Raw genomic sequence first — 24,984 nt, 5'->3', positions numbered from 1 at the left:
CTGTACGTATTTGATATCAAAAACCTTACTATGACAGGTGTTTGGCCCGGTTTCTTCTCCAATCAACGCGGGAGAGAGTTTCAAACCCTTCCCCTCGATTTCTGGATATTTCGGAACATATTTCTTCTAACCGAATCGCACTGTAAAGGGGATTTTACATAACGAGTTGCTTTATAATCTCGAATATAAATCCTAGTGGCCGCCGAACTTACAGCCCTCGGTAAGGTAGTAACAAACTTCGATACGACGACAGCTCGGTATGAACGTATATATATGTATATGTATATGTGTTTGTGAATCATTATCTACGCTTTTGCGGTGTAAGCTTGGAAAGCAGTTTGAACATAATACTTTATTAAAAGATTCTTGACAGTTGATTTCGAGCCATCGCTGAGCTGAGTATGGCTTCTCTTACTGTGCTCCTGAGCATACTCTGCTCATTGCTTATTCCTGTCAGTTGTTCTCTTGACCCAAAGGATGTAATATCGCCAAATATTCTAGTGAATTTGCATGGCCAAGGTGTGGTGATCGGCAATACCAATACTACAGCATGGACTGGTCAAAGTTATATGCAATTCCGCGGTGTACCCTATGCAGAGTCCCCAAGTGGAGAGCTAAGATATAAGGTACGTGTGGAAATCTCAAGCAACTAGTACTAATACATATTCTGAATTCTTTTGTGAATTAGCCACCGGTACCACGAAAACCATGGTCAACGCCGCTTCAAGCCACCGACTATGGCCGCATTTGTCCACAACTGTTCACGTACAACCGTCTGTCGCCGGATAAACTGCAGGGGGATCTGGAAGATTGTCTTACCTTAAATATTTTCACAAAATCGGTATGTATGCACTTAGTAAATAATACATAATTTTTATATTAACTTTAATATACCGTTATTCGTTAGTTAAATGCCAAACAACCAGTTATGGTCTACGTACATGGCGGTAGCTTACAAGTGGGATTCGCCAGTGACCACAAACCTGATTATTTGCTCGAAGAGAATATTGTGCTCGTAGTGATCCAATATCGTCTGGGTATACTTGGATTTTCTGGTACAAAAACACCAGACATGTCTGGTAATTTCGGCTTAATGGACATACTATTGGCACTACAATGGGTACAAGAGCATATCTCCGCTTTTGGCGGTGACAGTTCAAAGGTTACTGTTTTTGGTGAGAGTGCAGGCGGTGAGTTGGGCGGTGCTTTGCTGATCAGCCCTAAAACACCACCCTCGGCTTTTCATCGGCTCATTATACAATCGGGCTCAATAGTGGATAGACTAGCTACGAATATGGAGCCGCTCGCGCAGGTGGAACGTGTTTGTCGCGCTTTGAAGTGTGCGCATTGCGATCTTATTGACCAATCGCAACAGTGTCTGAAAAGTGCGCCCGTTATGGATCTACTTAAGGCGGCGGAAGGCGTAAGTATACGTCGCTCTCACAACAATTCTCAAATTTTTTACGAAAATTTTGTATATTTTTGTTGTTAAGGAACGATTTGGCTTGATTATTGGCGACCATTATGGCACAATGCCCGAGCACCCGGCCAAACTTATTGAGAAAACCAAAAAGAATGTGCCTCTGTTGACTGGCTTTACGAAACACGATGGCGCGATTGTGTTAGGCTGTTAGTGTTGTTGTTTAACCTATGTTAATTAGAAATTTATTTATGGTTTTTCTGTTTTCATGTACCAGTCCTTTACGACGATTTCAAAGCGTCTCATCCCGATTTTAACAGTGTGAGAGTGGCAGATTTCGCTACCGCTATAATGACTTGGATGAACGATACAACCGGCTTGACTAATAATGCCATGCAACGCTTGTTATTCCCTGCGTATCTGTGGCACAATTCCGATCATAGACGCGCTCTACCCGCCTACTTCGATGTAAGTCCATATCATTTAGCTTTTATTAAACGACTTTTATATAAATATCTTCTTTTCTCAACAGCTCGTCAACATACTCTTCTTCAAATCGGTAATGCTGGGTTTTACAAACAAACTCTTCGAGAAAACGGAACAGTCGCCCATCTACTTCTACACCTTCGATTATGCCGGTGAGAAGACCAATTTCGGCTTTGATTTGGGCAACTCACAGTATCCCTTTAACGGCGGAGTACATCACACTGACGAGCTGATTTATCTCTTCGCAATGAAGCCGCCTTTGAATGCGAAGGACACTGAGGTTGCGAAGAAGATGGTGTCGCTCTGGGTGTCCTTTGCCAAGGATGGTGTGCCGAAAGTGCCTGATGGGCCACAAATTGCGCCTATGGAATGTAAGTGAATGCAGTCTTTTTGATTGTGGCATGCAGTTTTCATATATCTTTACGTGGCTTATATTACAGGTAATCGCGGTCCTTACTTCCACATCGACAAGGAAATAAGAATGGACAACGATATATTGAAGGAATTCACCGCAACCATTGACGATCCGAATAACAAAAATCTGGATCGTCCCAGTAAAATGTGGTAGAGACCACAGTCGAGTCTTCAAATCTTAAACTAACTATATTTGTATAGCTTCCTATTATTGTAAATAAATCTCTTTCTTTATTGTCTGCATTAAGAAAGCGCGTCGCATTTCTTCATCGATTGGCTTAGAATTGGTGTGCTTCGGCTGAGGGTAAATGCCTTTATGGTTTCCTTAAGCTTTGTAGCTTGTGCCGTGTGGCAAGACAACGTATTTACATTAAAAGGAAATCGCTTGTGTGTTTGTAAATTCTAGATTTTGCGAATTTAATCGCTTAACGGTCGGTTTAGGGTTTAAGCCCACATTGTGAGCTCCAGCTCTGATAGTACATGCGACTTTCTGTCATTTTGTCTTTCATTTAACCCCCATTTCCAGTAGTATCACACAAACAACAAATATGCGTAGAAATCTAAAGACAGACACTACGACATACGTGTATGGTATCGTCACCCGCATTTCATTGGCTCTACAATCTCATTTTACTTGATTTTTTAAGCGCTCTTAACTTGGATTTGTCTTCGCTGACGGTCATGGCGGTCTTCGGCCGTTTGTGTGTAAAAGCACAAGTCATTGGACTGTATTGGTTTTCTTTTTGCTTGCTACTACCTTTTCTTAATCGAAAGGGATTAAGATTTTCACAAGTTTCATCGAAATAACACGTCTAATCCTCGCATATGCATTGGCAACTTGAATGGATTCCGATTGGCCGTAAATGCGCTGAGCGACTAAGGAAATATTGTGGAATTACGAAAATCAGACGTAGAAAATCAATGGTATTTAGCCGATAGAATTGACGAATTGAAAAATCAATGACACTTTATTGACGCAGAGCAAATTGTTGGGCAGGTTCAAAAGTAATGCCGTGAGAGAGTGGATCTAACGATAATAGCCGGATAGATTCGTCAGCTCGTTCTAGGTTATGATTTACCATTTCCTTCCACATTTTACTTTGGTTTAGATATCGAATCTGTCTGGAGATGTCTTCCCCGAAAGATAGTCTGTCTGTCTAGTTTGGAAGTTTAAGATTTTCAAACCTCCTTCGAACGCTTTCTAACTAACTTGCAGGATGCCACAGCACTCAACTTTTATGACACAATTCTAAACTGATTTACGTTTATTGCTCTGGGTCGGAGAGATTTCCTTGCAACCGGCTGCTGCTCAAAGAGGGTGAATATCTATAGCCACATACAAACAGTTGCATATGAATGGGGCATGAGGGAAGCGGCATTAAACATATTTTCAAGCAGATATCCTTTTTTTCTGGTTGTAAATGTTACATGCAACACGCTCGTCGTCGTCGTTGTCGTATAAGAAATCTGCACCTGTCTTCGTAAATGAGTCCTGGGTGTCGCCGTTTGCTCGCTTCCTTTTGTTGGCTTTATTCTCGGCCAAAATGAATGACTGTTAGCTCGGCTGACGACTCACTGACTGACTAGCTGTCTGCGCTGTCTGTGCACGGACTGTGTGTGGATTGCTGTAACCAGCCGGCGATTGAGGCAAGCGGCCTTACAGCGTTGCGATGAGCAATATTACATTAGCCGGTCCTGAGACGACACACAGACACGCTGCAGCCGTACGGTTTTCGGGGCGTCCAGGGTGGGCAATGTGGTAAAAACCATATGCTCGTCGTCGTTGCTTGTAATCGCCTGGTGACTTTAATAAAAAAAAAAAATTGCAACAGAAAGTGCCGCCTCGGCATGTAAGCGGTTGCGCGCATCTCCTGCAACGAGTTTGTGAAGGATGCTGGCTGCAACAGCGCGTGCCACATGCCACTTGCATGCGTGGCTGCCAGCAATGCCGAACGCATTAAATCGAAAATCACAACCCAAACGAAAGTCATTAGCATATTTTAATTTATAGAGACACACATACGCACACACACACACCTGCAGAGTTGCTCAAAACTATTAATGACGGGAAAAAAGTGCGGCTTAGAGCCAAAACGGCTGTTGCACCTTCGATGCGTCTTCAATTTCTGCTGCCCACTCTGCTTCGGCCACATTCATCAACACAATTTTTTGCTTTTGCTTTTGCTCTGTTGTTGTTATTATTATTGCTGACCTGCTGCCACTTTGGCTACACCTGTCGTCAATGCAGCTCCCTCCGTCTCGATTTTTTTGTTTTTGGTTGTTATTTTTTCATATTCTCATTTGTACTTTTTTGTTGTACCTGCTGTTTGTGGCGCGGCACTCTCTCGCAACTGCTTTGCTTTAGAGACAATCGTGCGTGTATTGACCCAATTTTGATATCCTCAATTTTTGTGTAACTGTTGCTGTGTGAAACCGTTTACTCGCTTACGTTTATTGCCTTTGCGGTGGCGGAAGGACTTTGGAGCGGTGGACAAACAAATCTCAACTGATGACTCTCGAAAATTATGCAATATTAATAACAATATTTTGAATTTCCGGCTCAAGCGAACCACTTCCTAAATTTGATAAGGAATACAATGTGGATTCCAAAACATTTGAGTCTTTCGAAGAATAGCCAGTTCTATTATCTCAAAGTATTAACAGGTGCTACTTTGGACTGAGTAGGCAATTGAAAAGTAAAGTCCTCTCTCGACGAACCAAAAGTCTACAAGTCGCTTATCATTCCCGTCCTGCTTTATGGTGCAGAAGCTTGAACGATGTCAACATCAGATGAGACGACACTAGGATTTTTCGAGAGGAAAATTTTGCGCAAGATTTATGGTCCTCAGAGCGACCTGGTTACACTTTGGGATCTCCAACTGTCGCCGAACTGCAATGGAAAGAGAGGAGTGGCGCGCTATCATCGATATAGCCGGCTTCAACGTTCAACGCCAATCACATACATAAAAGTGTGAAATTTTAGGGAAAATACAAACTTGGCTCTGCATCAATAGGCAGAACCAACTCTGTATTAGAAGGTCTAATTGCAGTATCACCGTGCTCAGCTGTCTTCATTTCTATAAAAATATACTTAGCGATACTAAGCTTCCATTTAATATGATATATTCTAGATATGAATGCTGTTGAAACATTTTAATTGCGAATCGAATCGCATTTTGGGTAATTTAGCGCGCCACCAGCGCACACTCCACCAACAGCACCACCACAGCTTACGTGCGCCACTTATTGTCGCGGCAACTCAAATCGAATCGAACGCGTCCAAAACCGCCACCTGCCCAACTGCTTGGCCTGCTTTGGCTGCTTTGCCTGCCACCGCTGAATTGTATTTTTTTCCAGTTATTTTGTTGCATGGCGCATCCTGACCTAAGACATTGTTTTTCTGTTAGTGTAGCAACCTGCTCGCCAGAATGCTGATGGCCTCCGCTCTTCCGCTATTCGTCACTTGGCTCATTTTTGTTCTGCATTTTTGGCTTCCTTTTACACATTTAATTTACTAAGTTTGTTGCCTTTTTTTCGCTCTCTCATTTACTGATACGATTATGTTTTTTGTGTGTTTTGTGAATATTGTGGCGTCTTGAAAGGGCTTGAGCGCGCTCAAGGGACGATTCTGTTTCCCTTTCGAAAAAGTCACCTGCGCATACCGATTGGGCCATTGCTGCCAACACTGCCATCACTTTAGTTGCCACTTAATATTATTGTGTACTGTTGCTGTTGTTGTTGTTGTTGTTGCTGTGGTCGTTTTTACGCATAGGTGCATTGCGCAGGACAATGCCAACATGTGTTGCAGCAGGATTAGAACGGCGCATTAACCCCACGGCGTTTGTGACGTTTGTGGCAAACTATTACAAATGACTACGATGGGGGCACACCATTCTCAGAGCTGCTGAGCGTCAGAAATCAGCTATTGACACCCTAATCTCTATTGTAACCCTTACCTAACTAGTGAATTACTAACAACTTTATAATCGTTTCTTTATCCTGGATTTTTTTTCGTTACTTTTCGTCGTCATTGTGGTTAGACAATGCATTTCCGCTCTTTTAATTAGTCAAAGTCATGGCAATGCATTCTAATGGTACTTACCAATTCCGCCCGCATAACGCAGCGCCGCCACTGGCTCATAAAGTTTTACAAGTTGCGTCAAAATTTAGTACACCGTTGAAAAGGTTGACCGTTCGTTCGATTGGACCGGGGAAAGACTGACAATTATGTGGGTACAGGTGTTCAGCTAGCCAACGGATGGTTCCCTTGAGTTTTTCGTTATTACGTTGAACTGAAAGTTCTTCTTCACAATATTTTTTCTAAGTAAAAGAGAAGAATACAGCAAATGCATTTTAACGGTTCGCTCTAAACTGTAAAATTGTAACAAAAAGCTTGTGAAAGCTTTCAACTTTCTTATAACGGCATTTTAAAGCTTATATTGTTCTACAAAAGCTTTAGAAAGCTTTTGAAATGCAGTTTGTTATAGCGTTGATATGACTAAGAATGAGAAGGATATCTCTTCTAGACTTCTTGCATCGCCTGATATATATTTAGGTTGATATTCTGCAAAAGCTCCCTTATACTGAACCCTAATCAGGAAGCATTATCGTCTAGTGTGTACATTTCATCAGGGTTGGTCGAACCTCATATTATAATGGAGCTCCTTTTCTTGTTCTATGATATTAACGGTTCGCTGTAAACTGTAAAATTGTATCAAAAAGCTTGTGAAAGCTTTCAACTTTCTTATAACGGCATTTTAAAGCTTATATTGTTTTGCAAAGGCTTTAGAAAGCTTTTGAAATGCAGTTAGTTATATCGTTGATATAATTAAAAATGAGGAGAATATCTCCGCTAGACTTCTTGAATCGCCTGATATATATTTAGGTTGTTATACTGTAAAAGCTCCCTTTTACTAAACTCTAATCAGGAAGCATTATCGTCTAGTGTGTACATTTCATCAGGGTTGGTCAAACATATTATAATGGAGCTCATTTCCTTGTTCTATATAAGTCTATGATCTGACGCATAGCTTTTCCTCCGACTCAATCATCTTATCTTTTTTTTAGTTAGTCCTTACACTTTTTTCAATTATTTTTGTTTGGAAATAACGTTCTGTTCCACCAGAAATGAGGCACAAAGAATTTCCATAAATTCATCACATCTGCTCTCGCATACCGTTCGACGACGACTCACAGATCCGCGATTGTTCTTATTTATTGCAATTATTTTGAATGTAAACATTTTCAATTAAGGACGATTCTTTATTTCTGCAGTGAATCCATAAATTAGTTACGTGGGTCATGTCCATGTGGAATGCGCGGCGTCACAGGTGCAGCGCTTACAGGACATTTGTGGAGTGCAAAGTTGAAGAACCCCAAAACGGCGCGAGTATGGGTAACTAACCTCATTGTGTGGTAAACAATAAACAAGAAGAAACAAATACAACAAGGCAATTTTTGGCAATTCGGCCGCAGGACAATAGCGAATAACTGTTAAATGGTTGTAAATTAAATGGCGATCGGTTGTGGGATCGGCGCGATCGAAGGATGGCTTGGGCGAATGAACCGCTTAACAGGTCAACGACGGTGACACACAAGTTCAACAAACCGATAACCGCAAAACAACGGTGGCAACAACTTCAAATGTTGCCAAAACAAATGAGCACAAGCTAATACAATATTTTCTCTTTTTTTTTTGGCGAAATAAATGAATTTTAAATGCTTGTGCATGGAAAGAGAGAGAGAGGAGGGGTTGTGAAGCTGAGTACGTAGAGAAACAAATAAAAATAAATTGCTTTGCAATTCGGCAACCACTCGAAGTGGCACAAAGGATTTCGCGCTAAGGGCGCTACCCTACGTTGGTTGGCTTGTGGGGCAAGAGGGACGTAAGAGGCAGCGCAGAAGCTATGCCACAACAAACACAAGAAGTAGACCCGCGAAACAGTTGCCGTAAACATTGGCACACAACCTGTGCGGCATGTGCCACACATTAAAGCCGGCCCGTTGTTCGCGCCGCTACCGCTCAGTCAACGCTATCGCTAGGCCTCCGTGCGCCGACCCGTTTCACTGTGATCGTACGGGCCGATTGCCTTGTGGCTTGGCTCGTGTCATCTGTTGAATTATAAATTATGGCAAGGAATTAATTTTGCTGTGTCCTCTCGTCGACTGTTCGCCGTGCCGTGTGCCGTGCGTCGTTCGTGCTAGAGCCAATGTGGACTCATGCAACATGCAACTGCAGTTGCAACTGTGCAAATCTTGAAATACCCGTAAAGTAGTAAACCGTACACAAACACCAAAAACAACAACAACTACAACAAACATGCACGAACAGTTGCGAATAACGAAATGATTTTGCTATTGTGCTTATTGTAGTTGTTGTTGTTGTTGCTGCTGGCGACAAAAGGGATGACAACGCTGCGGTTGCCACATAAAAACAACAAGTGAATAGCAGGAGGGCGCGAACGCATCATTTACGAGAATCTAGTGCATGCAAGATAACTGCAGCCACGACGCATTGTTGTTGTAGCCGGCACTTGACTCGTGTTGACTCCGGTTGACTTGACTTGACTTATGTGTGTTGCTTTGCGTTGCCTTGCCAATAATCAGGATCAGCCGGTGCAACATACGGCCGATTTGGTCACAACAACAACGAAAGGACACGAAACTCCTTTCGGCATTGAGCGGCGCACTTGACAGTGCAGGACGAGCAACATGTGTACATGTCTGTCTGTCCGTCTGTCTGTATGTGTGTACGAGTGGGTATTATCGTATTTATGAAAGAGCCTGCACTTCATAGACGGAGCGCTTGAAGATGTGTGTGTGTGTGTTGTCTTCTAAGCCAGCATTGTTGTTGTTATTGCGCTGCTGCTGCCATTGCTTTGTCTCCACTGGTGTCTTAAATGCTTCTGCGCACATACACGACGTGTTGTTGTTGTTGCGTTTGTTGTTATTGTGCGCTTGCATCATGCGCACCTGTCGCTTTAGCACAGCGACGGACAACGAACGAATGAACGAAAGGTGCGAGCGCTGGCATTTTTTTCCGCTGCAGCTTGGCCCGCAATACTCGTTCACCAAAACCAAAAATAACAACAACAACAATAAAAAATGTATTCCAGTGTGCGCATTTTTAATTTGTAGCACCATCGGCATCCATCCACCGCAGCCGCAGAGCACATCCCGGCAACAAGCCCCGCCAAGTCGCTCCATTGTACCTGCCACAATTTGTTGCCTGCGCATCAGCTGAAAAGTCAAAGTGGCCCAAAGGACATGAGTGCGGCGCACACACACACACACCGATAGGCCTCGGACAGCCGCAATCGCAGCGCAGCGAAGATGAGTTGATTTTGTGATTTCATTTGGTAGACACGCGCCTAATTTCGGATTTTGTTTACTTTTTATGCATTTTGATTTTTCGTCTGTGCTGCGTGTGTTTTGTGGATCTCGGAAATTATATGTTGCAGATGCCAGTGGCAGTCAGCTGGATTTCTACGCCACAAGTTGCTTAGAGATTTAGGCATTTAGGTTGCAGGTAATCGGCCGGGCCAAAAGGACCGCATGGAAAGATAACCAAATTGAAGAGATACGCAATGCGAGCGCAAGAGAGAGGGGGAGAGGAGCAAATCGTCCACGCAGTTGAACAGGTTCGTGGAACACAGACAATTATTTTTCACCTGCTACACTTCTTCTACGCATAGTTACTCGTGCATTTATGCGTTTAGTACAATATTAAGGACTTCATCTGCCGCTTCGTGTTCGTCATTTCACTTTCGTGTATTTAATGAATTTATTGATAGCAAACTTAGTGCAGATATGCCGACTATTTTGGAATGCAGGCGGCTCTATGAAATATGAGCACATGCAGGCGAGGAACCGGTTCCCGTCATTGTTGTTGTTTTTATTGTCGCAGTGTCTTATAAGAATGTTTGCCAATTCGAAATGAAATATTTATGAACCATTTTCGAAAAAGACTGCACTTACTCAAGCTACACAAAATAGACGATGAAACTAGAGAATCTATATGGTACTGATTTGAGCACCGATGATCGGTGTACGACCCAAATGATCTTTTTTTATAGACTAGGGATCATTTCCCCACAAAAGCCGGTTCTACGTTACCGAAATTGGACCAGACCTTTTCGGGCCAAGGACTGTTATTTCGACGACCTAACTTTGTTTGGAACGATTTAGATAGACTGCGGTTCGAATTCTACCACAAAAAACTGTATTTCTGAATTCTAGCTCTATTTTATTCTCAAAATGTACCTTAATTATTACAAAATACTGTTAACTCTGAAAATCAGGGCGCACCTGATTTACAATTACAGCGACCAATGTATGATTCCCTGTCGTCTTTGCCAGTGGGAAATTTCCTCACGTTTTAGGCGGCATCGATAATGTCAATAATGCCATTCAACATGCCGCCCAGCGCTTTGTCGGCTTTTCAGCTCAGCGCTGGCGAAGAGAGGCGCACGAATCAGCTGCCGAATTCGACGAGAAGAGGCGCAAAGTCCTTGACAGACATGTAAAAATGTGGTTTGTATGGAGCTCAAATTGATTTGGCGTCTTTTTTTCAAGCGCTGCTCTCATATTTTACTGTCGCTTCCCGCACCTTGCAACAAATTGTTGCACACCAAGTGCCACACACTTAACGGCAACCCAACAGAGATCACCGATCGCGGCACAAGAACAACTTTGTATGATCGAATGTGATCGAAGCAAGAATTTCGGGAATTTTCACAGCGTTGCAGGCGTGCGGAGAGGAGGGATGGCTTGTTGTTGACTGATTTCTGCAAGGAGCAGTGAACGAGATTTACGAACATTTTTTGGTACATTTACTCGCGTACACCGAAAGTGATTACAGCATGCCTTTCTTCCTGCGTTTTCCAGCTTGAGTCGCTGTCTCGAAAGAAATGTGCCAACCGATGCGCAATACGCGTAAATGAGGTTGAGCGCTTCTTCATTACCGATCGCTGATTATGATCGTTCGTTTGCAGTGCCAATTATTATTATGATCTGTAACGACGATCGCATTGATCTGCGCGCTGATGAGCAATCAATGAAGTGCGTCGATAATTGCTCCGAGCTGCCGTCGGTTTTTTTGGCAAGTGCGCACTGTGTGATTTGTAATTTGCTGTTCAAAACAATTGGGAAATGTACCGCTGAATAACTGCACTGCACAGTCGTTGGACTAAAGTCCGGTGTTATTAGTGCTTTAAGGTGTTTTGCGGAGTTTACAGTTTTTCAGGCGGCTGTAATGCGGTCGGTGTATTACAAAGTGGCATATTTGACATCGTAGAGGTTAAGATCAAAGTGAAGCCGCGGGCGGTAGCGCTTTGATGCTGCTGTGGTGCCGCCAAAAATTGTCGCAAAATAGTGAAAATTATTAACTCGTGCAATTTTCGCCGAAATCAGGTTTGAACACACGCCCGACCGATCGATCCATCGGCTGGCTATGACAATTTGTACTTAATTTGTTGTGCAATTATTTGGTATTGAAGGAAGGAATCATAAGGATTCGTCGAAAAATGGGAGAAAAAAATAAGGGTATGTGAGGTAGATTGTATTTAGTTGATTGAATGAAGGTTGAACTCATTTTTGAGTGATTCAAAGTGGATCAAATGCATTATTACGTTTATTCAATATATATTCTAATAGTAGATAGTTCTATGGGATATAAGCTGGGCTAGGCTAGAACTGATTGTGAATTCTTTAGATTCTTAAGAGCTCAAAGCAAAATTACCGCTAACGTGACGTCAGCAGTTAGCTCAACTTGATGTATTGAGGCGGGTCATACTTGAAATTAGAGAGCGCTCTCCATCTGATGTCAATCTCTCTAAGAAGAGTGTATTTGAAAATTTTGTTAGAGGTATGTGTGGAATACACAGTAATGTGCAAAATTATTGAATTATGCAGTAATGCTGTCGTCCTCTTTTAAGGGGTTTCGTGGATTCAAAAAATCGATTTTTTGTTTTTTTGGCTTATTCATTTCTACAACATCTCAAAAATATTGTTCTAACTTTCAAGTCGATTTGGAAGGTGTGCGCTCCAAGTCAAGTACTATTGTTACTCAAAACTTTAAACGCGTTTTTCACGGAACCGTGTTTTCAAAGTCGGTTGTCAAATTTTCTCGAAAACTACTCAACCGATCTTGATGAAATTTTGAACTGGTGTTCGATATACAATTTATTCGTACTTGAAAGAAGGATTTTATTTTATTTTTCAATTATAACTATTTAAAAACAAAATGTCAAGCAAATTTGACCAAAATTTTTTTTTTTGGAAAAAATGTCAAAATTCCAATTTGCAATTTCTTTGTCGTACCTTCGTTCAAGCACGAGATTATGGTCTAAAACACTTATTTTTGTTTTTTTTTTTTCATTTTGGATGATCCTGTCAGGAGTTATGCTGACAACGCGGAAGCACATTTTTTCCGAGGGGTCACCGGAAATGACGTCACAATGGCGGAGTTTCAATTTTTTTTTTGAAAATTTCAGAAATTATTCTTTAAATATGTATTCATAAGAGAGAAAAAAGTTATTTTTAACATGAAAAAGAAAATATTGAAAATAGGCAATTTTTTACGTGAAAAAACCCATGTAACCCCTTAAGCGATTCCAAAAATGATAAGAAATTTTTATAAATTTTTTTACAGATTTCACATATAATTCCCTGCTAGAATAAATAAAAGTGATTTTCTTGGTTTTTTCAATATTTCTTTATTTATTTTTTTCTCAAAATTTTTTATAAAATAAATAAGTTTAAATTAAGGCAAAATTATTTTTAATACTTAAGCTACAAAATTAAATTAACTAAAATAGAATAAAATATAAACTTGTACTTAAATTATTATTAATTAATTTAAGCTTAAAAAATATTTTTTTTTTTATTACATTTTTAAATTCTAGTGATTTTGGAAAATTATTTACTCCAACTTAAATAATTAAATACATTCTTTGGTATATTTAGCTGTGATGTAAGTAACAAAATTTTGTTTTAACATTACATAATTTTTTTTTCTAAAGTATTTAAGGCCAAATGTTGTAAAAATGTCCGAAATGCTACAAAATTGTATTTACAGTTATTACTAGTACTTGATTCATATGTATATTTTTAATAATTTGAGCAACAATAAGTGAGCAAAATATTCAAGTTAACAATGCTTTGAAACTGAAACAATTTCTTTAACGCTAATTACTACCTTAAATGCTATTTTTTCTAATACTTATGCTTAACACTTAAATATTTAGTTTATCAAAGGCTATAGAAACACACCGACACTGGCATACACTGGCTGCACTGCGAATGCTTAATACAAATATGACTTAAATAAATCTTATATTTACCGTAACGACTTAAGAAATAAATTTGTGTGTACAAAACTTTGGCTTAGACGACTTAGCATTTTAACAGACCAACTGGGACCACACAATACTTGACGTGTGCACGAAAACTAATTGACGTCAATTTCAATTATTAAATATTATAATTATTCACAGGTTCACATAAATGCCACACGAATACACACGAGTATATGAATCGGACTCAATTATGCAGGAGATTGCTTTAAATACGCGCTCACACACAACTAACCGATCCATAACGGATAACGCTGCGCCGCAAACACAAAACTAGCAGTCTCGTTATAGCGCTGGACCGCTAATGGTCCATAGGCGTGACTTCAGCAACTGCTGCTGCTCACCTCCATTTTCACTGGCGCTAGTGTCTCCTCATGCCGACTCTCACGATGACGCCGCAGATCGACCTTGCGCTGGAACGATTGATCGCAGAGCCCACAGCCGAAAGGCTTGTAGCCGGTGTGCTTGCGCATGTGTGTGATGAGATTGGAGCTTTGGCTGAAAGCTTTCAGACAAACGGTGCATTTGTGCGGCTTTTCACCTGCAAAATTGAAAGAGAATACGTAAAACATCAGCAAACGATCGATAAATTAATTAAAAATAAAATCATTTTGAGGAAGTATGGAGGGGGAAGACAGCGCTGTGCTTAAGGGCGCAGCAATTAAGAATATTAATCACTTTGCCGCGATTGTGTTGAAGGGAAATTGTGGGGGCTTATATATAACTTCATAAATATGTCTATTGCAAGGACGAAGGGCGCGCGGTGCAACAAATGATTTTACACTTGTGCAACAAAATCACGCAATTAGTAAAATTAAATCAGATAACAACGGCATGCATTAATGCATATATATACATATGTATTTTAGGTGTGTGTGTGCAAACGCATGACCGTGTGATTTAATTGTTGTTGGCCAAGTGTCGACAACATTGCCCGCTGAAGTGGCACGTGACACGCTTTAACACACTCAATCACATATGTACATCGAGGGTGCCACGAACTGACTTTGGCTAGTGCAAAAGTGCATTAATGCAGTTTTACAGGGTGTTGCAATTGCTTCACAATTATATTTTTATAATTTTTTAATAAATTTTTATAATAATAAATTACGAAAATTAGCCTCTAAAATTAAAAAAAAAATCACGAAATTCCACTCTTAAGCTCTAACTTGAAACACTCATATGCAAGCACCCTTTATTGCGACAATTGCTCACTTAATAAAACTGTTTGTTGCACGAACTAATAGGCGATAGAATATGCCGATAAGACAGGCAGTTGTTTACGCAGTCATTCCAGCCATATGCTATAGTAATACTAGATAATTTAGTGACTTAATAAGTCAAAAACGTTTGATTTTGGTATGAGACTGCACTTAAAGTGATTTTGTATTTCAAAAAATTAAAAAAAAAAATATTTGAAACTCAAAAGTGTTATTTAAGAACCTCCAGGAAGTAGTAGTTAAGTCTGCATATGTATTATGCAAATTAACTCACCTGTATGTATGTATGTATGCTTCTTCATATCGGATTTTTGATGGAAACGCTTGCCGCAATATTGACATGGATAAGGTCTGGTGTCGCTGTGAATCAATAAATGTGTAGACAATGTTGATGAACGCTTAAAGGATTTGCCACATTGTTTGCACTGCAAAGAAAAAAAGAAATTTTAGAAATTAATTTTTATAATATACAAAAAGTTTTGAAAAAAATTAAAGTCTATTTTTTTATAATTTTTGGAATTTTGGAAAAAAATTTAATTTAATTTTTTCAAATTTTTGAAAAAAAATGAATTTAATTTTTTAGAATTTTTTGAATATCTGAAAAAATAAATTTTAAATTTTTTTATTTAATTAGTATTTCTTGAATATCTGAAAAAAAAAATAAAAAATTAAAATTTATTTTTTATTTTGAATTTTTTGAATATCTGAAAAATAAATTTTATTTTTTTTAATTTTTTGAATAACTGAATTTTTTGAAATAAATTTTAATTTTTTTATTTTTTTTTCAGATATTCAAAACATTCAAAATTTTTTTCAAAATAAATTTTAATTTTTTTATTTTTTTTTTCAGATATTCAAGAAATACTAATTAAATAAAAAAATTTAAAATTTATTTTTTCAGATATTCAAAAAATACTAATAAAATAAATAATTTTTTTTCAATAATTCAACGAATTCCTAAAAAAATTATTTTTTATTTAGAAATTCAAAAAATTTTATTATATTTTTGGAATTTTTTCATTTTTTTATTACGTTGTTATACGTTACGTAGTCTCCTACAGCACCCACATGTGCCCCCATTTGATTGCGTCAACAACAAAGTACAATAACATTATTCTTTCAAACAATTTCAAAATCATGTGAATGATTTCCCGTGAATCTATAATGTTTCGACTTGACTACGAATGCGTTCGTACAAAACAGCTATGCAAATACGAAGCTGAGTACAGCATGTAACAGCCATAGCAAATCACATAAAGATCACATTCTCATAGAATCACTTATGTACTTACATACATATAGAGACGAGGCTTAAACATTGACGTAGGTGTCTCAGAAATACAAGTTTGACGTGATGATATGAGTAACTATGGTACTTAACTTGCTTTACAAACTGGGTTTTGAGTTGTTTTTAACGATTTAGTTTTTACTTTTTTTACTTAAAAAATGAACTATTACCAGCGTACGGGCGTAATTAGATACAGTTGTGCAAATATTAGAGCGAAATAATAGGAAAATAGGCGCTTTAATTTGCTTAAAGTTGAGAATGGTAGTGCTTAGGTCTTGTTTATGCTTAAGTAATCTAGACTGATATATAATATTCAAAGTGTATTGATTTGAAAACTATTATTTTTTGAAACGCGAAAGAACTTTAGCTGTGCTTTCAAAAAAAAACTTTTTATTAAGCTTAAAAGCTTAAAAAGCTTAAAAAAGCTCTAAGCTACTGGAACTTCTCAGCACCCAATGCCGTTGTGCTCATAACCCTATTTCAATATTTATAAATATGATCTAATTTTAAACCAATTTTTAGTTTTCAACAGACTCTTCAAATATTTGCCTTGAAACGAAAGACATTTCATTAAAAATTTCCCCAAAGTGTGCGGCGGCGTTGGAATGAAATCAGACACAGCGTCAAATGTTTGTACAGTTTGTCGGGCAATATGGGTTCCATACTATTGAACTATCGAAGGCGATGGGAGACAAGTAAGGAGATCATATTTCTTGAAGATTAATTATTATTCTTTAAATATGAGTATATACGTTTGACTACAACAACAGCAATTTTTTTTAAACTTTATTGTTGTTGTTGGTTGTCTGTTGTTGGCTGTTGAGGTTGGCAACGCTTCATTTCGAGCTTGACACAAGTGTTTGTGCTGCTACAACAACAACAACAGTTAGCTGCTGCAATGCGCGTGTTGTTTGATTGTTTGCCTACTATTGAGCGCTTGAAGCGGGATTTTCGTAGACTAGATACATACTCGTACATATGTGTGCATATACATATGTATGTATGTATGTGTGTGTGTGTTTGCGGGTGACAAGATAAGTATGAAGTCGACTAATGTCTCTAACTGTTTGCTTAGTTATTTTTGGTACAAAAATATGAAACAGCTTTAGTACCATTGCGCTTGTTGTTGTACGCATGTTGTTGACACTACACTCTAGATATGAGTGTAGGTGTGTGTGTGTACTGTACCCAAGAGTGTCTTGCATTTATTTATTGCTTATTAAACAAGTGTCGCCTTTGTGTTTTCACTAACATCAGCATTATTGACGCTCGCTCGCTTTTGTCGCTGCAATCTGCGTGTGTGTGTGTGTGTGTAAGACATGTAAATAGTTCGTATGCCTTCCTGCATCTATGTATGCCTGTCTGTCTGTATAACTGTTTGGCTAATTAGCCACAATTGTTGCGCAGGTTTGCAAGTTACTTCCAATCCGCTCCTCCCACCGGTCTTTGTGCGCGCGCGCGACGTTAGGAAGCGAAAACGGAAGTTGGATTCGCCAGCAAAGACGCTGCTTTGCATGCAAATGAGCTGGAGAAAACCCCTAACTGGGGTACGGCACTAGATTATGTTCTTTGATTCATTGGAGGTGAGTCAAAGCTGCAAAAAGCGCTGACTCAGCGTAGCTACAGACAGGCACTCGTGTATCTTCTCGCACATTTTCAGCTGCAGCTTGTAGAATATAATAAAAGTGCTAGTGCCACTAAAGAAAAAAGTGTGCCAGCCATAAGGCCAGGTTTCCAGTTGAGTGACTCGCGTAAGGCATGTTTTTTTTTTTTTTTTTAACAAATTTGTTGCCTTTAACGGCCACCCACCGATCGCGCAAGCGCTGTAACAACAGATGTAAAAAGTTGGGAGCTCCCAAAAAACCAAGGAAAAACAAAAAAAAAAACACTTATAAACCCATTTTTTTCTTAATGGAAATCCTTACAATAATTGCGCCGTCGAAAAGATCAATAAAAAACACGCTTATTAAACGCCACACGACCATCTGCTGCGGCTCGAAATTGCAGTTAACACAACATGCCTTTCTTCCTTGCGAGACAGAGAGAGTGAAAGAGAGAGAGAGATGAGATAAACGAAGCAAGGTAAGAGTGAAAGAGAGTGCGCACAAAAAGTGATAGTGAGCGCTGTAAGAACGCCTGTCAACGCTAAGGACGAAGCCCTTCAAGCGTATCGGGTTGCAATAAAAGCCTTATGGACAACGAAATGCCTACAAAAACAACAATAAAAATATATATGCTTGTAATTTTACTAAAGAAAACAGCCGTGAGCGCTCGTAACAATTGCAATTTGACACTTTGTATCGCATTTTGGTTGATCATACGTGCTAAACGTTAACGATCGAGAACGAGTCGTGCGCCGTGCCATATTGACAATAATGCTTAATCGGAGGTGAAACGATTATGAGTGCGTTATGTAATCGAACCTTAAATGAGTGTGTTGGAATATAAACATACTTAAGAAAGTAATAGAGAAAGAGACTGAAGATGGACTATAGAAGAATGAAAGGGCTGAGGACCTTAGGATCTTCATATAGAGAAGGTCGGAAACTATTGCAGAACTTTGAGAGGAATAGTTCTCCCGCTCTCAAGCTGTACATATATTTAATGTAAATAAAGAAACGATGCCGTTAGCTCTTTAAGATAATCATAACTTAGATAAGCTACAATCCTCTATAGTACTATTGACAAAAACTAACCTCAAACCGTTTTTTTTCTGATAGTCCATCTCAAATGAGCACTAACTAAGTTCAATTCATTCGAAATGCAGCAACCTTCATTCGAAATGCTTGGCGTAACACAAACCGTTATTATTCTTCGAACAACACATGCCATTATTGTAAACTGTGTTATCTATATTTCTGATTGTGCCAATCAAACGTTTTCCGTTGCTACAAATTCGAAAGAAGGTAGAGGAAGCCAGGCGCTTGGTAACCCCTTTCTAGCGGACACTCAACCCTCTCCAAATAGTATCTATTAAATACTCAACACTGCGAAAGTAGAAACACTTACTAATCATAATTACTACAAATAAATAATTAAGACAGGAATTTACCACCGCAAACACCAAAGGACAGTGGGTAAATAAAACGGAGCGTCGAAACTCTCGACCTACGGGGACAGGAGTGAGCAGGGTAGAAGCGAGTGAATTGTACGGACACGCAATGCAGACAAATTAAGTAAATTGAAAATTAACATAAAACTCAAGCACTGCAAGTATCATAAAACATCAGCAAATCGAAGAAGCAGAAGAAGGAGGACGCGCAAATGACATAAATGAAATGTAGAAGAATAGATGAATTAAGCAATAAAACAAATAAATTACGGTAGTGGGTGCAAGGTGTTTGGAAATTAAGCAAAGTAATTGAATAAGCGACGAAAATGCATGTTGATTAGAAATCGAACTGTGCTTTCGCAGGGTCAATACAAGCCAACAATAATCGAGAGTGTGTGTGAGAGAGAAAAACTATTATTTAATTTGTGGCGGTTTAGTTATTAAACGCACTTGATTGAAACAATCAGTATCGGACAGCGTGTTAGAACTGTGCTCTAGAAGCTCACTCCCCGCCTAACTTAATTATTTTACTTCCTCATTCCTCCCGCCACCACCGGCATACGACGAAATCACTTTTGTATACGTTTAATTGTTTAATATCGTGACAGAAATCGTGGCAAACACTCACACCAATGCGAATTCCGTTTGATTGCGCTTTGTATTTATACAATTGCGCCATTGTTGTTGGCGGTAGAGACGTTGATAGTAACACTTCCAAGCGCGTTATTGGCATATTGAAAAATAATTGAAGTGGACACATGGAATATGGATTACGAAATCGATGCCTTTTAGGCAAATTAAATGAGTACTCGTATACAACGGCGATTGCAATAAATAGGCAAATAACTGAATGGAAGCGAGGAGTTTGTGTGTAAGTCGGTCAGCTGACCCAAGGGTTTGAGCTGTACACACCACAGGTACTTTAACTAAGTGTCTCTATGCGTGTTAATTGGTCAATATTTTTGGTGTTTTGCTTTTGTTTTTTTATGTTTTTTTTTTCATTCATAATGAATAGCTTAATAAACGCTTGTGACATCCCATGGGTGACTTGTTTGGCCACAATGGTGGAAGGTCCTTCAAATATATGATTTGAGCAGTATTTCCGTGCATAAATAAGTGGGTTAGCTATTTTGCCACAATAAAAATCACGCAATTACTTAATTGAATGCGGTTTGAGGTCCACTATTTGAGGTTAGAGACTGTTCGCTATCGCGAATAATAATGCAGAACACTTAGATGCTGAATTCTATAACATAAAATAACCTAAGCCAGTTCCCATGCATTACAATGCCCTCCACTTGTGTCCTTATTGAACTCAGCTAGCCATTGCAAACGTACATTTCACTCTCATCTCACACAGCTGACCACACATTAGTCATCGTTCTTCCACCAACACACGCACTTCGTTGCATTCCACTAATCAATTGCTAATTTTTCACAATTTTAAATTCCTGAGTAATTTTAATCACTTCTCGTCTCTTAGACCGAGGTATTGCTTGCCAAAAACTTACCTGAAAGTTGCGTGTGCCCCGCTTCTCACTCTCGCCCTCGCTGCTGCAACTGTATGAGCGATGGTGAACATCTGCTGCGCTAATGATCGCGGTCGAGTCCGGATGTTGGTGTTGTTGTTGTGCAACATAATGTTGCAACTGTTGTTGGTGATGCTGATGCTGCTCATGCGTTATAGCCGAATTATTTGGTGAGTAACGGATCGCTTCCTCAGTCATATCCGCATCTTCTTCCGTTTTCATGCGCTCCATACGGTCCTCGTCGTGGCTGTCGTAGCTGCCGCCTCTTCCCAGGCGACTGGCATTTCGACTGAGCATGGAATTCTCGTTGTTGTTGTTATTGTTATTTTGCACAAAGGCATCAGCGCGACTTTGCAACTGCTTGAGATGTGCTTGCAGCATTTCGAAGTTGTTGCCCGTCGCCAGGCCGGCCATGAAGGCGGTGCGATGCGCATAGATTTGCTGCTGTGCGACTTCCAATTCCAAATTGGCCGCCTTCAGTTCCTGCGCACGAGCCGCTGCAGCGACGGCGGCAGCATTGAATTGTGTGGCCAAAGCGGTGGTGGAGGAGAGTGGCGATTGCAGCGCGCCATCACCGATCACAGCAGCGCCCAACGAACGGCGCGGATAGCTGGCGCGGCGCTCGTACTTGAATTTGCGCACGATCGGATCGACGGCATATGCGCTACCAAATTCCGCATTGGGCACTGCGCAGTCGCTCGCTTCCGCCTTCTCGCACATACTCGCCGGCGACCAGATGATCGAGCCGTGTGAGCGCCGCTTTGTGGGTGAACGCGACTCCAATTTGTTGAGTGCGATTTGCTCATTGGCGGCGCCTGATGCATTGATTTTGAGATTGACAGCGCGCAGTGGCGGTGGCGTGCTTACGATGTCAACGCTCACTGGCGTGCAAGCGTTTAGCTCAGATTCGCTGCTTTCATCCTTTTGGTCCGCATGTTGGTGGAAGCGCGTCAACTTCTTCGTCTGTTTCAGTGAAAGATTCAACGGCATGTCCTCGCCGTTGCTGTTGACATCCTGTTGTGGCGGTAACTGTGCGTTTTCCTGATCCTTTTCGGGTGTGAGCGAATAATCGCGGCTGTTGAGAAACAATGGGGGCGAGTGTGGTGTATTTGGTGTGGTGGGCGTGCCCAGCGCTGATGTTGTGGAGGAGAGCAGAAATTGTGGCCACAAAACGCTGGAGTAGAAGAGCGAGTTGTAGGGGAACGGAAGATCTGTGGGTGGAGAAATGAAAACAAAATTTAATTCAATGTTAATGAGTGGATGGTAGCGAGTTTGACTTAAATATCTATCTATAACCTCGAAAATTCGAAACTGTTATTCAATGAAATTGCAATTTACAGGTTAATTGAGCTTTTGAGAAATTTTGAAAAGCAGAATATAACGGTAAACCTTTTTTTGTTATTAATTTAGTAGAAATAATTTTTTTAAGGGCTTGCGTTGAGATTTATATAACCTCGAAAATCTAATTTGGAAACTATATTTTGAATAATTATAAGCGCAAACCGTCGGTGGTCAAGTAATTTATGTGAGATTGGAACTGTGCTTGGGTTCTGTGTAATTTTTTTCCAAAAACTTTTCAAAAGAATTTTATTATTTTTTTCTTATTTTAATTTCAGTTTCTACAAAAGGTATTATCTCTCAGTTTGACTTACTATTCAATTTCTGCGCCGATGCGATAACGGAATTAAATGCCGAGGCATTCTGTATCCAATTCTTTGTGGAGCCGAGATTCACATCCAACGCGGAATTGGCAAAGCCGCCCAACGAAGGCGACTGTGTGGGCTTTTGCGAATGCGGCGTTAACGGTGGAGACAGGTGATTCATTTTGTCTATATTTTTTTGATAATCTTGTGCGTTTTATAAAATTTATTTTGTAACACGATACTGATTTGTTCACCGATTGTTTGCACAGGTTTTAGGCGCTGTCGAAATTCCGAGTTAATTATTTAACACAATAATTTCAGCAATAATTCAGCAAACAAGAACAGTTATATTTTTTAAATACTATATTTTTTATTTTTTTTCTTTTTCGTCTTAAATCACTTGTATGTATTTAGCTGTTGCACACACGAACTGTGTCTATATCAAGGCCGCAGTCTTTGATTTCTCTTCGACTTTCACACGCCGAGTCTCTGCGAATTCTGACTTAACGATTTTTGATTAAGAAAGCACTTTATTCAACTGTATTGTCGTATTGGCATTTATTTTATTTATGATTTTGCTTTGAGAATCCACTTGAACACACGTCCGTGTTGCACGGTGCTTGGCACCTGACTGAATCTTCATTCGTTGGCTGTCCACGACCAGAGCAGAGCCCAATCGCATACTCGGCTGGCTGAGACTGTTTTTAAGCTGGCTGAGAGTTCTGTTGGTATTGGTAAGAGTGGCTGTGTTAGCTGGTTGGCTCTTTAACGCTGATTGTATGTCAGTTGTTGGCTGTTTTTCTTGTTATTGTTGCATGTATTGGTGTTGGTGTTAGCGGCGGTGGTGGTTTCTGACAACCAACGTAAAGGGATGGCCGTAAAGTTATTTACCAACTGTGTACCATGCCTTGTTGGTGTGTGTGTGTGTTGGTGTGGAGAATAAAATACTCTATGCTCTTGGTGGTGACTTGGTGCTGGTGGTGTTGAAGTGGTTGATTTTCAAGCTTAAAAAATCGTAGTAAAGCAAATTGCAGCACACGACAAAGCAACAACAACAACAGCCAACATACTGTTAGCCTTAAACAAATACACGCACACACACAAATATATATGAACCAACTCGTATGTGCCCACTTATAAAGGAGCACATTGAATCAAAACGGCACGCAGTGGCACATTTAACCGACTATAAGGGCTGCGCAACCGTAATTTGTATTTGTACGTAAGCGTTGTTGTTGTTGTTACTGTGTTGCATCGCCGTCTGTTATCTGCTGGCGACTGCGCAGTTAACGTTTTCACCTTTTCATCTCATTTGCGCTCTAATTTGGCTTGGAGCCTTCTCATTGCTGGTTGTTGTTGTTGTTGTTGCCTTACAGCCGTGTCCTGCCGCGAGGGTCACAACACAACACAACGCACAGTTATCTGACGTATGTAGTTCTTGTTGCGCTGACATGTAAACGTTGTTGTTGTTGTTACTGTTGCTGATTTTATAGGCAGCACGCGCTTACCACTACTAATTGGTATTCGCTCGTGCATTGGCGGCGCATTGCATTCTCTGCTGTTGCAGTTAGGTGCCACTACATTTACCGTTTACGTTGTTGTTGGTTTCTTTTTTTTTGGATTTTTGGTGTGCTGCTGCAACAAACAACTGTCTCTGACGGCTGTTGCGCGCGCCTTTATACATGTAAACGTTCGTTTGTCGCTTTCAACAACCAGGCAGCAAGCGAGGATACTTACCCCTCTCCCCGTCATTATATTGATTGCTGTATGGCGTAGATTTCCCCGAATTTCCTCGTGGTACTGCAATTGAAATAAATTGTGAGTTTGTATGTGCTATTGGCAGCCTTTTGCATTTATTGCTGACTAAGCCAAGCAATTCAAAGTTGATTCACATCATTGGATCATTCGTTTCCTGTAATGACTGCAAGCCAAAAATTAATTTTATTTATTGTTTGAAAATTTAGATATTAATATATATAATAAACATAGCTTTAAATATAGAATTTCGTAATGTTACACTTGTTGGTTTCCAATCGATCCGTACCGTTAAGCTGTTATATATCAGTTAGAGCACCCTTTAATTTTAATTGAATAGAAGATTTACCTATAGGTTAGGTCCACGACTGCAGAGAATTTCACTTAGATAACTTCAACTGTTTTTTGGGGCATCCAAATACTCCTAACGAATCAAAAGGCACTCACGATTCGACAAAGCGCTTGGATTCTATTACATGGTACTTAAGTCGGCTAATGTCAATTCCAGTCAATTCGCTTGGGTTCGCCGAAAGTATGCCTATCGTGGTGTTTTCTCCTTAGTCTGGTTAATGCCGGACATTGAAGGAGGAAGTACTTGGATGATTCCTCTTCGCCTTCCTCCAAACAGCTTTGGTTCCTACTACATGTGTATCTATTGGACAATGCCCAATAAAATCGCCAATGATTGCGGCGAAACTTCCTAAGAGACAGCAGCTGGATTGCCGATTTCGGACCATAGCTTGCCAGAAAGACCTCACAACTGCGCAGGTGCTGGTTGTTGTGCCGAGTTTGGCGAGCTTTCGTGAAGTCTGTGTGTCCAGCG

The 24,984-nt window shown here is 40.0% G+C and overlaps 2 protein-coding genes across 2 annotated transcripts; one reads left to right on the top strand and one right to left on the bottom strand.

Annotated features, from left to right (window-relative positions):
* The first annotated feature begins 361 nt into the window (after positions 1–361).
* LOC105217637 (glutactin) lies at positions 362–2,567 on the top strand. Its single transcript, XM_011192773.3, has 7 exons — positions 362–626; positions 689–841; positions 908–1,423; positions 1,494–1,629; positions 1,698–1,888; positions 1,953–2,277; positions 2,347–2,567. The coding sequence occupies exons 1-7, from the start codon at positions 402–404 to the stop codon at positions 2,472–2,474; spliced, it is 1,674 nt and encodes a 557-aa protein (XP_011191075.1). The 5' UTR covers positions 362–401; the 3' UTR covers positions 2,475–2,567.
* A 10,667-nt stretch (positions 2,568–13,234) lies between these two features.
* LOC105210567 (zinc finger protein sens) lies at positions 13,235–24,324 on the bottom strand. Its single transcript, XM_011181605.3, has 4 exons — positions 22,416–24,324; positions 20,746–21,974; positions 15,169–15,319; positions 13,235–14,215 (listed from the first exon to the last, which is right to left on the bottom strand). The coding sequence occupies exons 1-4, from the start codon at positions 22,585–22,587 to the stop codon at positions 13,998–14,000; spliced, it is 1,770 nt and encodes a 589-aa protein (XP_011179907.1). The 5' UTR covers positions 22,588–24,324; the 3' UTR covers positions 13,235–13,997.
* Positions 24,325–24,984: the final 660 nt, after the last annotated feature.

The sequence above is a fragment of the Zeugodacus cucurbitae genome, chromosome 4, assembly GCF_028554725.1.
Source record: "Zeugodacus cucurbitae isolate PBARC_wt_2022May chromosome 4, idZeuCucr1.2, whole genome shotgun sequence".
NCBI classification, from domain to species: domain Eukaryota; kingdom Metazoa; phylum Arthropoda; class Insecta; order Diptera; family Tephritidae; genus Zeugodacus; species Zeugodacus cucurbitae.
The sequence above is the reverse complement of the archived record's forward strand: the minus strand, read 5'-3'. Positions and strand labels throughout refer to the sequence as shown.

What these genes read in the sequence shown, in the direction of transcription:
- LOC105210567 (XM_011181605.3), bottom strand. Translation starts at nt 22,587, where the DNA reads ATGAATCACCTGTCTCCACCGTTAACGCCGCATTCGCAAAAGCCCACA. An exon ending in GGGGCACACGCAACTTTCAG is followed by an intron (nt 15,320 to 20,745) that starts GTAAGTTTTTGG and finishes TTTTCTTTGCAG; the next exon opens with TGCAAACAATGTGGCAAATC. An exon ending in GCATACATACATACATACAG is followed by an intron (nt 14,216 to 15,168) that starts GTGAGTTAATTT and finishes TCAATTTTGCAG; the next exon opens with GTGAAAAGCCGCACAAATGC.
- LOC105217637 (XM_011192773.3), top strand. Translation starts at nt 402, where the DNA reads ATGGCTTCTCTTACTGTGCTCCTGAGCATACTCTGCTCATTGCTTATT. An exon ending in TAAATATTTTCACAAAATCG is followed by an intron (nt 842 to 907) that starts GTATGTATGCAC and finishes GTTATTCGTTAG; the next exon opens with TTAAATGCCAAACAACCAGT. An exon ending in CTCTACCCGCCTACTTCGAT is followed by an intron (nt 1,889 to 1,952) that starts GTAAGTCCATAT and finishes TTTTCTCAACAG; the next exon opens with CTCGTCAACATACTCTTCTT.